The 18,029-nt window shown below is 36.9% G+C and overlaps 1 protein-coding gene across 1 annotated transcript in view; it reads right to left on the reverse strand.

Annotated features, from left to right (window-relative positions):
• LOC148941352 (zinc finger MYND domain-containing protein 19-like) overlaps positions 1 to 18,029 on the reverse strand; it is an 84,831-nt gene that overhangs the window by 21,365 nt on the left and 45,437 nt on the right. The window contains exons 2-3 of the mRNA XM_089103853.1: positions 14,496 to 14,665; positions 1,030 to 1,202 (exon numbers count right to left, since the gene is read on the reverse strand). Coding sequence (XP_088959979.1) covers positions 1,030 to 1,202; positions 14,496 to 14,665 — 343 coding nt within the window. The remainder of the gene's footprint in view (positions 1 to 1,029; positions 1,203 to 14,495; positions 14,666 to 18,029) is intronic.

Below are 18,029 nucleotides of genomic sequence, written 5' to 3' on the forward strand. Positions count from 1 at the left end.
GGGAAACATACGGACATTTTTCACGGGTTTTCCGCGGGAGGGGGGGGGGTTAAACGCCTAGAACAAAACAGCTATTGAACAGATTAGAAGAAGAAACTGTTCTTTGGCATGCTCTTTCTGAACAGGAATGAGTTTCCGATGTCGAACTAGGGGCAGTAGCGGTTTTAGGCCTTATAATCTTGAGGGGGAGAGGTGCGCCACATTAGAGTAAAAATATAAAACAAAATGAATTTAGTGACAGAAAAACTGGGGGTAGATGCCACCTACACAGGCCTATAGAACCTCCACGGGCCGGGGGCATGTTTTTATCCGAAGGTGGTTTCAGACGAAAACATAGTCGAGATTACATGTCTCGTGGAGAATGAATGACGGAGAAATCCAGTCCTTTTTGGCCAGGTTGTCACTCAGTACAGTTTGTTTAAAACCTACCTCCATGTCTCCTGGAAACGTTAACTCATCTAGGCCATATTCGAATTTGAAACAAAAAGAAATATACTATTACTTTTAAAATAAAATGTTCTCTTTTAAAATATTCTGCTTTTTAATCTGTCAATATCAAAATGAATTGGCTTTTCATAATTTGGCCCAGTCGCTAGCAAGAAAAATTATTTATTTGGAGTCACTTATTTATAGATTTTCAAGTCTAGTAAGAAAAATTTAAGAATTATTTATCTAAATATCAGGATGTTAACATGTTCCGCAAAACAGCTGCTCATTTATACATTTTCAAATCTAGCAAAAAAAAGTTTGGATGTTGGGAGCTATTTTTTGCTATCTCACGATCCTATCTGCGGCCAGGAATGTAGACAGGAGGTACGGGGGGGGGGGGGGGTACGGGGCCTACTGCTCATCCCCTAAAATCTCAAGATTGTCCTTAAAATTTCTTATATTTTGCTTATTATTTGTCTTTTCTGAATCCCAATCACTCCCAAAAAACGTCCCAGCGTACGTGCCTGCATACGAAACTATTTCTTCTTCAGGCAGAATACAATATTTCACTGTTTGCAAAAAATCACAAAACAGAATTACCTCTGTATACATTTTGAATTGCATAACCTTCCCGAAGCCTCCTCTTGAGGTTTGAATGTGAGGATCCACTTGAATCTGGGCATAATACCAAATTAGACAGTCTACAATCTACAGTGATGCCGTTCTTCTGGATGACTTTAAAGCCGCTGGCAATGCCACCATAGTGCTTCTCCCTAAAAACAAAACAATCGCTTTGAATCAACGGAATTGCTTTAGTGCGAAAAAAATGGGTTTACCCAATAGAAGGAAGAAAATGAATTTTTGATTTGAGCGCAGTTGGAAAAGGAAAATTTCAACAGGAATTTGAACAAATTTTTTTTTCTAAAAGTATGGGCGATGATTCTAGAAGTTATAATAGAGAATAGAGAATAGTGAATATATATATATATATATATATATATATATATATATATATATATATATATATATATATATATATATATATATATATATATATATTTGCCTTTTTAACTGATTCAAATAGATTGCAGTTTTGATAGAAAATTCAAGAAAATCATTTATAGATGTTACGGTGAATGTCCGCGTGTGTGTGTGTGTGTGTGTGTATGTGTGTGATCTGTGCGATGTGTGCATGTGTGCATGTGTGTATGTGATGTGTGATGCGTGTATGTGTGTGTATGTGTGTTATGTGTGTATTTGTGTGTGTATGTGTGTTATGTGTGTATGTGTGTGTGTATGTGTGTGTGTGTGTGTGTATGTGTATGTGTGTTTTTGCCTGTTTATCTGATTCCAATAGATTGCAGTTTTGATAGAAAATCAAGAAAATCACTTATAGATGTTACGGTGAATGTCCGCAAATTGGTTAATGTCGACATTCATCGGTGAATATCCGAAATACCTTTTTTTCTCCTTGGATTTAGTCACCGTTGCCAGTCAGTTTTTTTTTTCAATTTAATGCATGGTTTGATGATGATACATCAGGTTAGATTAGGTTTGGTTAGGCGAGGTTACGTTGGTTTAGGTTAGCTGAAGTTAGGTTGTTAACCCATTTCTGATATTTAGAACCAAATTTAACATAACATAATCTAACTTAACCTAACCTAATATAAACTAACATAATCTAACCTAACCCAACTTTTACCACCATAGGTCGCATAAGGTTGAAAAAGCTGACTCGCAGAACTAATTGAAACGAAATAGAGAAAGTTTTTCGAACATTCCCCGGTGAATGTCGACCAGTGCTTCCACTTCCAATTTTTTCAAACTTCCAAAAGGCTGGTGGAAAATCCTAGAAATCCCTATTTTCAATATGAAAATCCCTATAGGTTTCCCCATTTTTTTACTTCTTTCCAAGTCACAAGTAAAGCCTTATTATGCTGACTTTTAAAACATTTGTTCAAGATGACTTATTTTGCAACTCAAGACCTTTTACTTGTACCAAAATATCTTCTTTTGACGTTTAAAAGAATGCTTTGTAATTATCGACTAGTTAACTTCGGTTTTGATTTATACATTCCGGTGCCAGATCTAAGACCATATGAATATATTTTATTTATTCGTTTTTCTTTGCCATTATTTTTTTCTTCTCTATTACTATTTTTGCAACACGTTCGTTTTTATTTGAATTGGTACGAAGGATTGGCGGGATTCATAATTGTATAATGAAATGATAAACCGGTCGCTTTTTAAACCAATATTTTTGTTTTGACATTTTTTATATTGATTTGTGCTTTTGTTAATAAAAATGTCTGAAAATTTTTCCTCAAATTTAGAAAATCCTATTTTCCACCGGGAGGGGAGGGGGTAAACGCCTGGAACCGTCTCCTAGAAGGTTCTTCGGGGTTGTCGTCAGGTGAAAAATAATCACTATATTCTTGAAAAAAATACTAAATCAGCACATAAATCACTAGATTATTGAAGAAAATCACAAAATCAACCAAAAAATCACTAGAATTATAATACTATTTATCTGCGTAATGAATAGTTATTTTGCCTCTTTGCCATGTTCTATACAGGCGCACGAATTGGGTGTAAAATCACCCCCCCCCCCGCCCTAGATAGGGAAAAACACCTTTAGATTGATGATTTGCTTTTCTCGAGCGAAAATTACCTTCAAATTTTGAAAAAATGTCTTTATCGCATCTTTATGCAGAGAATAGAAAAATGTACTTTCATTTTTTAATTTTATTCTTTGTCCATTCAAAACCCCAGTGTTTTCTCCAACAAATAAGGGAACTATTTTCTTTTTACTCTAGTTGAACTAGTGTAATTACTGGACACCAGCGACAATTTTGAAAATGACCTTTTTTCATATTTTATGGAAAAAAATTTGTCCCACCCTTCACAAATTTTAATAAGCATCGGTCTTATTGTTTCTTTAATAAAAAAAAATCCAAAGAAAATGTTTTATCCCAATATATTTCCGATTGTTACTAACAATCAATTAAAAAAAAATCCACAAAATAAGTTTTTCAAGGAAAGTAAGGAGCTCCATTAAACCAAAAATGAGCAAAAAGAAAATAAAATAATCTACCAAGCGTAAAACTACCACAAATCAGCATCTAAATAAATGAAACCCAAACCGAACAAAAATTACAATAAATAGCCGAGTCAAATTCAAAACGAGCAGAAATTAACATGATTAGAGCTCACAACCCCTATGCCTTCTCAAGGCCAGAACATAATTTGCACTCTACTGAAAAAATACAAATGAATGTGCATTGTCAGTTTAATATACATATACTCGTATTTATTCTTTAAAATCTTAATAAGTTTTTATTTATTAAAATTATTAAAGTGAAAACATTTTTTTTTTTCAATAAAGTGCAAATTATGTTCTGGCCTTGAGTAAACACTCTGATCTAACGATTTTTGAGAAAAAGGGACATGTGATGGGGCTGGTTACCCTCCAATTCTTTTGGCCATATGAAAAAGGGCGCTAGAAATTTTAATTTGCGGTCAAACGAGCCCTCTCCCGATGTTCTAGGACTATTGGTTCGATACGATCATCCCTGGGAAAAAACACACATCCGTGATCTTTCTTCTGGCCAAAAATACCAAACTCAATATATTTTTTTGGCAATGGGTGGTCTGTAAACTTCAGATGGGGCTTATTTGATTTGAAATTGAAAGTTCTAGTTACATTTTTATGAGTCAGAAGTGATCGGATGGCAACTAACCTCCTCGCCCCACCAACCTTAAGGCCATAAAGCTCCAATGCCGGTTGTTGTTTTTCACAGAGGCACTTCATATGGAAGGAATGGTCGCATGAACTTCGCCGTATAAACATCTTGCACGAGAAGTACTGATTGGCAAAAGGCTACTAAAAGAAGGGAAAATGCTTACCCCCATGTCGATCCTACCTGTCAAGAGGAAGATGGGAAATGAGCCTTAATCTCCCACAAGTAGTTTTTTACTGTGTACATATTTTAATGATTTTTTGTGCTTTCACACAAGTTCATTCTGGGTGGATGTACTAAATGATTTTTTTTTCGTTTTCATTATATTTGGTGTTAACTGACCACTTCGAAAGAGGAGCATCCTTGAGTAAGCTGGAAGTTTATAGTTGTACATCTCTTCATGTTTCTCCAGTTCTCCAACGAATTTCGAGTTTAATTCCTGGTCTGACATGTTGAGAGCCAAAATAATTGGACAATATCACCGCAGTAGCTCCCCAAAATGTGTGGGACAGCACTCGGCAACGCAACACTGACCACGGCTGGAGGCTCATACGGAGCCGGTTTAGACTGATTGGAAACCAGTCTTTATGGATTGCCTCGTGGGCGGGCCCCCACTCTACTTCAAGGCCATGGTCACAAAACAGTTTCGAATGCAATTGGTTAGCAATTCTAGTCCAAAACAGTTGCCCCGTAGGCGCTGGGCCTTACAACTCTGTTCAAGTGAAATTCAGGAATTTTTGTTCGGGGGGGGGGGGGGTACAAATAAATTAAAAACGCAAAATATTTTGTTTATATACATTTAGTCACGTTTTTATGAGTTGGACAAAATTTCGGTGGGGGAGAGGAGACCCCCCTGGATTGGGCCTAGATTCCGACAATGCAATTAAATGGCATAATGTCTCGGAATTTCTTCTCCTCTCGAGTTTATGTTTTATGAGAAATTACACCTTTTAGCCTTCAGAAAAAGGATGATTAATTGAAAATGTCATTAGAATGCAGCAATAGCACTCAACTTTTAAATCCCTCTGTATATCAGTGAATTAGTAGCCATCCAGACAAAGTGAGTGGGAGAATTGTTTATTTCCTCTTTAGATAGATCTCTTCCGGAATGAAAAACAGATCAATACCTCCATGTTTAACGCAGAATTATGTGTTTTGTTGTATGAAAGAAAAAGAATAGAAATCAATTGTTTCAGTCGATATTATAATCAGGAATATCAGGAAAAAATAAACGCGTTGGCATTGGCGGTGTGATGCTGCAGCCTCCACTGAAAAATTAACACACCCTTTTCAACCATATAAGCCAAAAGGCTCAAGTGAAAAAAACAGCTATCCAAATAATCTAGTGGTAATTGGAATACTTAATAGCCTAACTATAGTCTCTTCAAATGAATTTAAGGGACAGGTTTTCTATGTGAACTTTGTTAAACTATATATAAAAAATCAAATATAAAAAATGGACTGAAAACACTTAAGATTAGAACGCTCAGTATTTGGAATAAATTCAAGGCACATCGCATGAAGTTTTCATTATATCGAAGGGAGATCTCGAGTAAAATCTTGGGGGGAGGGGGGGGGGGTATAACAGGGGCACCAATAATTGATCAAATCGACAAATTTATTTCAAAAAGATTAAAAAACGGAATGAGGGCGCTAGAAAACCTGGGGGGGCAGACCCCTCGATCTGCCCCTGTATTATACCACAATATGTTCGGTTCAAATCCATGGTGAACTCAAATTTAATTTTCTTTACTTAACCTTAATATATAACAAGTAAGCGTCCGTAGCTTCCAGGCAATTACTAATATTCAGATCTCAAAACAAATCAATTGATTTTACACTGTGACAATATGAAGGCTGAATACAATCAAGTATTTTTCATTGCAGAGATTCCATACAGTCAGAAAGTTACAGTAAAAAGGAGACGATTTTACATATAGTTCTAGTAAGCATGCCCTGTTTAGTTTCATAACTGAGGGATTGAGTTGACGCTTTCAGGATGTTTTTTTTGTGGGGGGGGGGAGGATAAGAGGTCCTCGCTAGTCTCATATAAAATGGATAATAGGTTGGTTTATTCACTTATTAAAGCAAAATTAATTAATTAAAAAATCGAACTAACATGTTTAATTGAAATTAAGAAGTCCGTTTTATTTGAGAATAACCAAAGAGCCGTCTAAAATAAAACGGACTAGATAAGAAAAAAATTAAATTAATTTAAATTAAAAAGTTCGTTTTATTTGAGACTAGCTAAGGAGGCTGTCGCCCGACAGGTTCTTTGACTAGTCTCAAAGAAAGCGGATTTGACAAGAATGGACTGAGTTTGTAAAAATTTCATGTTTTCTAAAAACAACAGCACTGCCCTCAAAGAAAAGCTTTTCTGTACTATGGCTGATATTATATAACTTAAGAGTTCTATTAAATCATACTTGGCTAAAATTCAAAAGATTTCCGTGGAAAATACGCATTTACCAAATAGAGAAGGTTCGCTATTGACTAAAGCCATTTGGTGTCAAAGGCTTTGCACTTATAATCATTTTTTTCTACTAGGGACTGGCGTTGGTTGTAATAGAAAATGAATTGGTGAAACTGGAATTCAGAGACAAAATTTTAAAGTGCATAAATGAGATCCATTATTCTGCTTACAAAAAAAAACAATCTAAGAACCCTTTCAAAGATGCTAAACGAATCGTATTTTAGAAAACATCATAGCCTACTTGTAAAAGAACATTGAATAATAGCAATAGGCTGGTGATGTAGTTCAGCACTTTAAGAAGATTAAAGTACCCGGGGGTGGCATATGACTTTCTTTGGAGGGAGCAACGCTTGTCAGTACATTTTATGTGCTATATCATAATAATCGTTAATCATACATAAAGCTCTTGAAACTTAAAATAGATACTCTGGGAGGGGGCTAACTGCAGGCACAAACACGGTAGCTTATTTCACAAGGGGGGGGGGACAAAAACAATACCTAAATTTCGTATCCAAGGGGAGAACCATGCGAACTTACCTCATCAAGAGGTAAGGATTTTTTCGTATTTAATGTGACAAGCAAATACACAGGAATTGGAACTCGGGGGAGGGGGGGGGGGGGGCAGTAAAACATCAAAGTACCAAAAATAGGCGATTCCAATTAATAGAAATAAGGAAAATCACAGTAAACCAAATTTTTGGAAGACCATGGGATATTTGAAAGAATGAAGGCCGATTAAAAGCGTTGTCCAAGGACCAACTATTACTACTTTGTCAATTACAAAAATTGAGTGAGAAATCCTCAAAAGTCCATATCACGATCTAGTGATTTGTTTTATTATTATTATTAATCTTCTGGGATCTTCACCTAATCCACTCGCTTTGTACAGTGGCGGATCCAGGGGGCGTGGGGGCGCCCCCTAACGTAGTCTACAGTAGTGTAATTTACTTAATTAACGCAAGTTTGCTTTAATTAAACATGCTCCAAACGCAAGTTTATCGTATCAACCAAGGCCGTATCCAGGGGGGGGGTTACCCGGTTTGAACCCCCCCCCCCGAAATTTTTGACTGAGTCGAAAATAAGTAAAACCTAGGTAAAAATCAATAAAATTAGTCGAAAAGTGAGTCAAAATTAGTACCCCCCCCCCGAAAAAAATCCTGCATCCGCCCTTGGGATCAACCTGTTTTGCCCCCCCCCCCACCTAAAAAGAATCCTGGATTCACCCCTGGCTTTGTATATTTGAGTCATTTGTTTTCTCCGGAAATAGACTTCTACGCAAGTGACAGAAGGACGAGACGAAGAAATCTTACTTTTTTCGCTTTGTGCAATACCATGCTAGTTTCATAGGCCCATTTTATTCCTTCTGACGGGGGGCCCGCACTAAGCCACCTGATATACACATCAGAACACCGCTAGTAGGCACACTTCTACCTTTCCTGCCTCCTCGTGTAAAGAGTGGCACAGTTCCACTATGTATGGCACGTGCCAACTTGATTTTTGAAAACGGGTGCCCTTTGGTGCGTCCAAACATGCATATTGAAGCAATAATATGCGGTTTTCAAGCGATATTTGCATACCGTTAACCGGAAACTCATAAAAATAAGATAAAAAAATTGATGGTCAAGATTAAGCTTCTAATGAAACATACTTTGAATATAAAAATAATCCTCAAGAGAATGTACAATCTTTTCTCATCAGTTGAACTTCAATTGAACTAGATCACGATTAGAATTTGAATAAAGATTTAAATATAGGATATCGGAAGATCGTGAGAAGAAATTAAGGATCGATCAAAGACAATCAATTTAACAGTATCTTGATCGCATCCATTTTTCGTACAAGTTTAGCGAACAAAAGAAGTGTATTAGTCATCTGTTTCTACACAATAATAAGCCACATCCTCATTTACTGGCAAAATATGCGATAGTTGAATGAGTGGCGTATAACACACAAGTACCGGAATTTTTTATGGAGAGATAGCCGGACTTCCCAGTATTATTTAACAACGATCAGAAATTAAATTAAAAAAAAAACATTTATTCAGCTGAAAGTAAGAAGCAGCATTAATGCTTAAAACGAACAGAAATTATTACGTATATGAAAGTAGTTGTCCCTTCCAAAAGACCTTGCTCTTTACGCTAAGGTTTAGAATTTTTGTCCTAATTTTTTAAGAACGATTCCTGAAACACAATGGCCGTTTAATTAGAATAAAAGGTTTTTTGAATTCTATAAAAAAAAGCGTAAAGAGCGAGGTCTTGAGGAGGAGGTCATATACGTAGGTAAAGAGCCAGGTCATATACGTAATAATTTCTGTTCGTTTTAAGGTTTGATGCTGCTCCTTACTTTCAGTTTTAAAAGCTTTTTTTTTTTAATTAAATTTCTGATCGTTTTTAAATAATACCAGGAAATCCAACTCTCTCCATGAAAAATTCCGGTACTTATATATTAAACGCCACTCACTCAAGTTTACGATTTGTAATACTCGAGAACAAACCGGTTTCTTCGTTACTTTAGAAACAAATTTGAGCTATATATTTGCACATTAGGAGGGGAGAGTGTAAAGTATAGCTGGTCTGCATGCAAAATGTGTTAGGTACAATTATTCTGCATATTACGAAGTAAGAATTGTTTTCTGACTTCAAACTGTCCAAATACTTTACCCCCCCCCTCTTATCTGCAAATATTTAGCCCAAATTATATATTTTCCATCTATTGTCACTTGTCTTTGTCTTGTATCACGCTAAGCTGAAAGAAACAAACGAAGAAACCTGTTTGTTGTCGGGTTTTACAAAGCGTAAACTTGAGTGAGTGAAATATAATATACAAGAGGGCTCGCTTCAAAACAATATTTTCAATAAAAGTACCCCCCTCCCAAAAAGTTTTTTTTTTCAGAATCTAGGGAGGCATGTGCCCCCTTGACGCCACTGAGTCCAAACTAAAGCGAAATATAGAAACACTCTGCTAAAAATAATAAATTATGGGGGAAACGTTGAATTTTAAGGATTTGAGCCAAATACCTTACCCTCCCCCTTCTTTGTGTACACCTCATTAGCATGAAGACTGATCATCAACACTCTTAGGTAACGGGAGCACGTGCATAAAAGAAAACCACTTCCACGGGGTAATTATACCAAAATAATACCAGAAGCTAGACTTAAGTAGACGAAAGGATTTCCGGTGGATGGGTAATTAATTTCTGACTGTACAGGAAATTCAAATTACGTGGTAGAATAAATCAAACAAAACATTCTATTATTTGCTAAAATCTGACCCTTTAGGGGTACTTGCGTATTATCCTGACCCCACCTAAGAAGTGAATTTAGGTTAATCCTAATGAAATATACCAAAATTTGATGAAAACATAATACTTTAGTAGCAAATCTGTGGGAGATACAGAAGAGAATTATGGAAAGACGGCCGCCGAGAACGCATTATATTAGATAATTTATATATGTTATATAATTGATAAGTAATTATAAAAATTATGTTCAATAATGTACCCCTTTGGGTACTCACCAATTTACCACAGTCTATTTACCAAAGATACAGATTCAATGGAAGTGGTATCACCCCTCCCCTGTTGCAAATGCTATTCATTTTTGTTCAGTTGTCATTTACATTTATACGAGTCCATTGAGCAAGAAAGGCATAGCAGCTAGAAAATATACATTTTAAAGTTGGACCAAAATTATATTTTAATTTTACGGCGGGGCAGATTCATATATTCCGAGTCAAGGGTCGGGCCTTAAAGGCCTACTACTCCTTGGGCCGAAAATGGCACTTTACGGCAAAAAATACTAGCCTATTTTTCAGCGACGTGATTTCTTTGGTGACCTAAACAGAGTACTAGCCTTTTTTATTTCTGTTCTAATGAGCCGACATTCTACGACATCTGGTTCAACCCGACCACTCCTTGGTAAAAAAGGAGACAAAGCAGTGCTACCAGGCACGTACACACGGGGAGGGGGCAACGTCACCCGTGTAAAAATGGAAGCCCTCCAGTTATATCAATCCTTAAAAATCACTACAACTTTCAATATCCGATCAAATAACTCCCTTTCCAGTTTTCTCCGATCACTCCTTCTATACGAAATAGCGGGGAGGGGAGCAATACATGGGAGGCCTCCAATCATATCAGTCCTTAAAAAATCACTAGAACTTTCAATATCCGATCGAATAACCCCCCTTCCCAGTTTTCTCCGGTCACTCCTTCTATACGAAATTGTGGGAAGGGGAGCAATACATGGCAGGCCCTCCAATCATACCAGTCCTTAAGGAACTTTCAATATCCGATCGAATAGCCACCTTCTCAGTTTTCTCTGGTCACTCCTTCTATACGAAATAGTGGGGAGGAAAGCAATACATGGGAGGCACATCACTTTTCACTACGTCAAATAGTGCGTTGACTGTGCAAATATGATACTGTGCGGATGGAGATTTTAAAATTTTCATGTACGTTTCCCAGATACTGAACTTGAGGATTCTATATTGGAATCACCATGAGAAGAAAATTCTTTTCATATATATGCTGTTATAAAAACTTCTTTTTGAAGCTTCGGTTAAAATTGTCAAGTTTCGCTCTTTGCCTATAGTTCATTACCCCAAACTGTGTGATTGAAAACACAATAACGACGCAGCAGCTTATTTGTAAAACTTTGCAGCCTGAGAAAACCACTTTGTTTTGGCATGGAGATCACATGGATACCCAGTAGGCACAAAGGGATGCGAATTTGGGCCCTTACCCTCTGAGATCTCAAAATATTTTGTTCTCTAATGACTCATACACCTATGCCTGTTTTTAGCCTTTTCCGAATTTTTTATCCCCCTCCCCCGAGATATATCTCTCCTACTCATTAGACGGTTTTTGATTTGTGTAAGGAACAAAAAACACGAAGTAATTTATCTTGGCGGGTGGAGAACGTTCAGACAACAAAAGTGGGCCGATACCATACCCAGGTCATAGCTATGTTGTTGAAATATCAGGCAACAAATTTTATAAAACGGGTATCAATACGACGCTGCATCGTTGTGCCAAGTCTGAACTTATTTTCACGACAGCTTTGGCAGAAGGGCAGTTCGCGCTTCTCAGTTACCGAAGGCAACTAGCTATGAAATCGACTCACCGGTTCCTTGCCTGGATTTCATGATTTTTACATATTTCTGCCACAAAGCTCTGAATTTTCCGCCAATACATAGTTCAGACAAGGGTCAGAATTTCCCCAAGATTGGATTTATAGTGTTGATGGTGGCTAGAACGGCTCCCCTAGGCAAAAAAAAGCCTGACTCTCCCTTGCCTCCCACGCTTAGGAGAAAAGTCGGGACTTGTCTAGAATCCGGTAAGCACACAAGAATTGTATTGCGAATCAGATAGCATTACCCGGAAATTCATATGAGACGCTGTATAAAACAAAGGGTTTTGACTCCGGGAACTATATTTAAACTTTAGCTTTTTGGGGTTTAGGGGGACTAAAAGGTACCTAGGTTAGGTTACGTATTTAATATATGCTATGCTTTACCCCCCCCTAATGTGCAAATATATAGCCCAAATTTGTTTCTGAACTGTTCTATTTTTATTCTATTCTGTTTTATTTCATTAGCATTATCGAAACTTCACTTCTCGCGTGCTTACCGGAATCTAGACAAGTACCGAAAAGTCTTGCTACGTTTGCGGACGATAACCCTTGAAGTCGGCAGAATTAAAAGAACTGTTAGTTTATCTCACCCCGACTAGCTTTAAAAGACCAAATATTTGCAGTCCGCTCTTTGACATACAAATTGATAAAATTTTGTCGTTTAAACTTTAAGAAACAAACTATAACGGGACCTGAAATATCTTATCGGACAATAGTTTGCGGTTTCATTATCAGACAAATAGACTCAGGACAATGACTTTCGTGGTTTTTTTTCTTTCTTGATTGCTCAACTGAAACTTATTAAAAACAGAAGCCAAAAACCCACACTTTTGAGCCTAATTTTTCAAATTACTTTGAACTTTGATTCGACTCCTGTACTAATTATAGTAGCTTTGAATGCTTTAACATTCTCAGTAGCCAGTGAATTTGACTTGGTGTGCCATAAGGTTATCGGATTAAAGACTAGATAAAGACCCCATCTCACAAAAAACTCGGCCTGGTGATACAAGTGTGGAAGGAATGATCCTTTAATAAATTGAACCGTAAAGTTTAGGATTGTTCTCTCATTGAAATAGTTCTGTTAAACTAGTGGTTAGAGAACCTTTTTTCAAAATTGTAGGTGTCTTTAGAGCCTTTCCCATGAGACAAATTTATTCTGGGGGCAAGGAGGGGCTTATCTTTTGGCTGTAACGAGTTCGTAAAAAAAGCAGAACAGTTGAATTTTACGACAAATATAAGGAAATGTAGGGAAAATGTTGGTTTTGGGAGAGAGCTCCCGAGTCTAAAAATCCCCGTGGTATAGGTCTGGCTTACATGTTCGACAGTCTGTACTGTAATGGAAGAAGGTGTGAGTTTCCTCACTATTTAGGCAAGGGCGAGTCCAGGATTTTTTTTTGGAGGGGGGCAAACTAGGTTGATCCGATAAACTTGGTTAGGAGCAAGTTTAATTAACGCAAACTTGCGTTAATTAAGTAAATTACACTACTTCAGACTACTTTAGGGGGGCGCGCGCCCCCTGGATCCGCCACTGTATTTAGGCTGTTTCATTGAAAAGTAGACTGAAGATAATAACATTGTGCAACAAATATTTATGGTTAGGGGGAAAGCATAGCAGCAAGTAATGAGAAACAAGTTCACGTAAAAAAAAGCTAACGGTGTTAAAGCCGGTGTGATGGTCTTCAGGCCTCAAATTGTGAATTTCGGTTCAAACCGAGTCATCTTCGATATAGCTGGATAAAGATTCTCAAAGCAGCGAAACGATGCCCATAGTTAAAGTGCAGACCTATCTAACAGCTGACATGAATCTCGAGAAAGACAGACAAATATAGAGGGGAATGAAATAGACCCTAACGAGCGAAAATCTAGCCTCGGTGTTTTTTTTTATCTCTTTGGGAGTGTATAAACGAGCGATGTAGTGTCTACGATTACAGTGTGCACACAGTGCCAAAATTTCACAATGGCAAAAGGCCCATTCACAATGAGATTTTACTAATACCGACATTTGGCAAGCGCTTATTTCGCGAATTCGTTGAAACCAAACCCGTTCATAAAAGAGATTTAGCTAACGTCCAGAACTGGATCGAGCCGACACTTAAATTTTAATTAATTTTAACTTAGTTAAGGCCGAGCCAATCAGATTTTTTTTTAAGAATTTTCCGATTGGGTAAGACTCGAACCTTATTCAAATACATAACCAACTCCAAACAAAAAAAGATAATAAATGGAAAAGTGGAATAAAAAAGGAGTGAAATATTGGGAGGAGCTTATCAGAGCTAAGAAAATCAAAGACTAAATGAAATCTGAGATAACGACAAAAACATGGGATAATTACGATATCAGTTGATTTCAGTATTTAAATTACCCATTGCGAATGGTAAAATCTGATAAATAACCACAGTTAATGACGGGTTTCCGAACGGGCTAAATTCCGGTATTAGTAGAATTTCATTGTGAATAGGCCTTAAGTGACACGGATTTAAGAAACAGTCTCGCAACAGTCACTCAAATACCTGCTCGCGCCCTTATTTAGTTCTTTCTACTAAACGTAGTGGGAAGCAAGATAGTCTTAACTCAATAACAGAAATCTTTAAATAAAATTATGTTTTAGTGCTATTGCATATGATATAATAACTTTTTAATAAAAGTATTCTTATTATTAATATCTGAAGGCAGAACTACTAAATCTGGTTCAACTGAGAATTAAAACTCAAATAATCTTACCATAGGAGGTTGTGCAGATATTCACCCTGACTTCTATTTCCTCTTGTTACATCGTAGGCAACAGCATATACTTTGGCTCCACGTCCATTTCTATCAATTTCTAACCTTGCTTCGAAAGCATACTTCTCTATCAACTGAATATCACTTTCGTCTAACAATGCATACTTGACCTACAAATTAGTATTACATGATTGGTAAGCGTCCGTAACACAAAGCTAATCAAATGAGCATATACAGCAGATAGTTGAAGGCCCAAAAATAAAATACAAAGCTCTGATGTGATTTGTGGAGTGAAACCAACCTGCATTCTCACATTCCCGAATATAATTTTTTTTTATATTTTATATTCAGTGATCTTCCTTATGGCAAAATCACAGTAAACAGAATATACCAGTAAGATCATTCTCTATCTCACCCATTATAAAAACCCGGACCGGGGTGCGAGTGATCCGGAGAACGTTTTTGCAGATATAAACATAAGCGAAGTCAGATTAGCGGGAATGCAGGTTAGTCTGTTTCCATCAAAGTGCATTGAAACAGTCGGAAACAGACTAACCCGCATTCCCGCTAATGCAGAAATAAGTGGGAGGAGCTTTTTGTGAACGAAGACCAGAAATGATCTGCGATAAGCTTACTGGTATATTCTGTCTACTGTGGGCAAAACACACAAAATTCCACTTTTTTCGAGATAGGAGCTTGAAAGCTCTACACACTAGTGTTTCCTGATACGCTGAATCTGATGGTTTGATTTTCATTAAGGTTCTTTGGCTTTAAGGGGGTATTTGCCCCCTATTCAATACCTTGCTCTTTAAGCTAAAGTTCGAATTTTGTTTCAATTCTTTAAAAATGACCCCTTAATCACAAAGGCCGTTAATTAGAATAAATAGCTCTTATGAAAGTACTAAAAAACGTTTGGCTTAAAGAGCAAGGTATTGACTAGGGGGTGAAACCATCATATAGCTAATATTTTTCTGTTCGTTTTAAGTTTTGATGTTGCTCCTTACTTTCAGTTGAAAACTTGTTTTTTATATTTAATTTCTGATTTTTTTTTAAATAATGCTGGGGAGTCCGGCGCCCCCTTCATAGCAATGTCCCTTCCCCCATGAAAACTTCCTTCATGGAAAGATCCCCCCACATAATCCCCGACCCTCCCCCAGACCCCCACTACCAGAAAAAAATCCCCCTGAAAACGTCTGTATACTTCCCAATAACCAATGCTATATGTTAACATTGGGTAAAGTTCATAACTTTCATCCCTCCCCCCGGGGGCTTCGGGGGATTAAGTCATCCTAAAAGACATAGTTATCACATTTTCGACCATACTAAACAAAATGGCTATCTCAAAATTTTGATTGGGTGACTTTGGGAAAAAAATGTGCGTGGGAGGGGACCTAGTTCCCCTCCATTTTTTTTCGGTCACTTAATAAGGGCACTAGAACTTTTAATTTTCGTTCCAATTAGCTCTCCTACGATATTCTAGGACCGCTGGGTCAATACTACTACCCCTGGGAAAAAGAAAAAAAAACAAATGAAAACGCATCCCTGATCTTTCTTCTGGCAAAAAAGGGAAAATTCAACATGTTTTTAGATAGGAGCTTGAAACCTCTACAGTAGGGTTATCTGATACACTGAATATGATGTTTTGATTTTCATTAATGTTCTATAACTTTTAAGAGGGTGTTTTCCCCTTTTTTCCAAAATAAGGCAAATGTTCTCAGGTGCGTAACGTTTGATGGGTAAAATTAAACGTGATAAAACTTATATATTTGAAATCAAAATTAAAATATTGTTCTTTTGATGTATCTATTGGTATCAAAATACCGTTTTTTAGACTTTCGGTTACCATTAAGCCGGGTCGCTCCTTACTTACAGTTGGTTACCACGAACTGTTTGATATCTATTGTTATCAAAGTCTGGGACTAGATTATTTGTATATCTAGTATATATGTTTTAATGGATATACATATCTAGTGATATATATATATATATATAGTGATATATAGTATATATATATATAGTGATATATAGTATATAGTATATATATATATATATATATATATATATATATATATATATATATATATATATATATATATATATATATAAAACTTACTTTCAGTTGAAAAACTTATTTTTTTATATTTAATTTCTGATTTTTTTTTTAAATAATGATGGGAAATCCGGCACCCCCTTCATAGCAATGTCCCTTCCCCCATGAAAACTTCTTGCATGAAAAGATCCTCCCATATAACCTCCGCCCCACCCCCCCAACCCACTACCAGAAAAAATTCCCCCTGCAAATGGCTGTATGCTTCCCAATAACCAAACTATATGTTAACATTGGGTAAAATTCATAATTTTCAGCCCTCCCCCTGGGGGATTCGAGGGATTAAGCCATCCTAAAATAAATAGTTATAATATTTTTGACCATGCTGAACAAAATGGGTATTTAAAAATTTTGATCGGGTGACTTTCGGAGACAAAAATAGCGTTGGAGGGGGCCTAGTTGCCCTCCATTTTTTGTCACTTAAAAAGGGCACTAGAACTTTTAATTTTCATTCCAATGAGCCCTCCTACGATATTCTAGGACCACTGGGTCGATACGATCACCCCTGAGAAAAAAAAAAAAAAAAATAAACACGCATCCGTGATCTTTCTTCTGGCAAAAAATGGAAAATTCCACATTTTTGTAGATATGAGCTTGAAACCTCTACAGTAGGGTTCTCTGATACGCTGAATATGATGGTGTGATTTTCATTAAGTTTTTTTTTTTTAGGGGGTCTTTCCCCCTTTTTTCGAAAATCAGCGAAATTTTCTCAGGCGCGTTACTTTTGATTGGTAGGATTGTACTTGATGAAACTGATATATTTAAAATCAAAGTAACAATCTAATTTCTTTGTTTTATCTACTGATGTTAATATTCCTTGTTACGGTGTTTTTGCTACCATTGAACCAGGTAACTCATTACCTGCAACTTCTTACCACGATCTATTTGATAATGTCAAGCCTTCCAATCACTTTTGACTATTAAAAAGGGCACTAGGCCTTTCGTTTTCCTATCGAATGAGCCCTTTTGGAAACGACAACGCTTTCTATAAACACCTTATATGCCCCTAGGGCATAAATTAAAACCCTTACCCTAAGGTCTTTTGGGGTGGTTGTCATCCTCTAAGACCAAATTTCTAGAACTTTCAACTACGTTAAACAACATGGCTATCTCAAAATTTTGATTCGATATGTTTGGGGAAATGGTGGGCGTGAGAGGGGTGTTAGTCGCCTTCCAGTCACTTTCGACTATTAAAAAGGGCACAAGCCACTCCAATTTCCAATTGAATGAGCGCTTTTCGAAGTTTCTACGACAACTTCTTCGATACGAAGTGCCCTGCTCTAAAGGAAAAAATTGAAAAATAAAACATTCTGCCAACAAACTTCAAACCATTGCCCTGAGGGTTGTGGGGGAGTGTCCTCCTCTTTACTCAGCCCCCGTTTCTTGTCTCGTTCTCGAGTGTTCCCGTTCTTTACTTAGGCAGCGCG

The sequence above is a fragment of the Artemia sp. Qi Xiang Cuo genome, chromosome 18 (assembly GCF_049724085.1).
Source record: "Artemia sp. Qi Xiang Cuo chromosome 18, ASM4972408v1, whole genome shotgun sequence".
NCBI lineage: Eukaryota > Metazoa > Arthropoda > Branchiopoda > Anostraca > Artemiidae > Artemia > Artemia sp. Qi Xiang Cuo.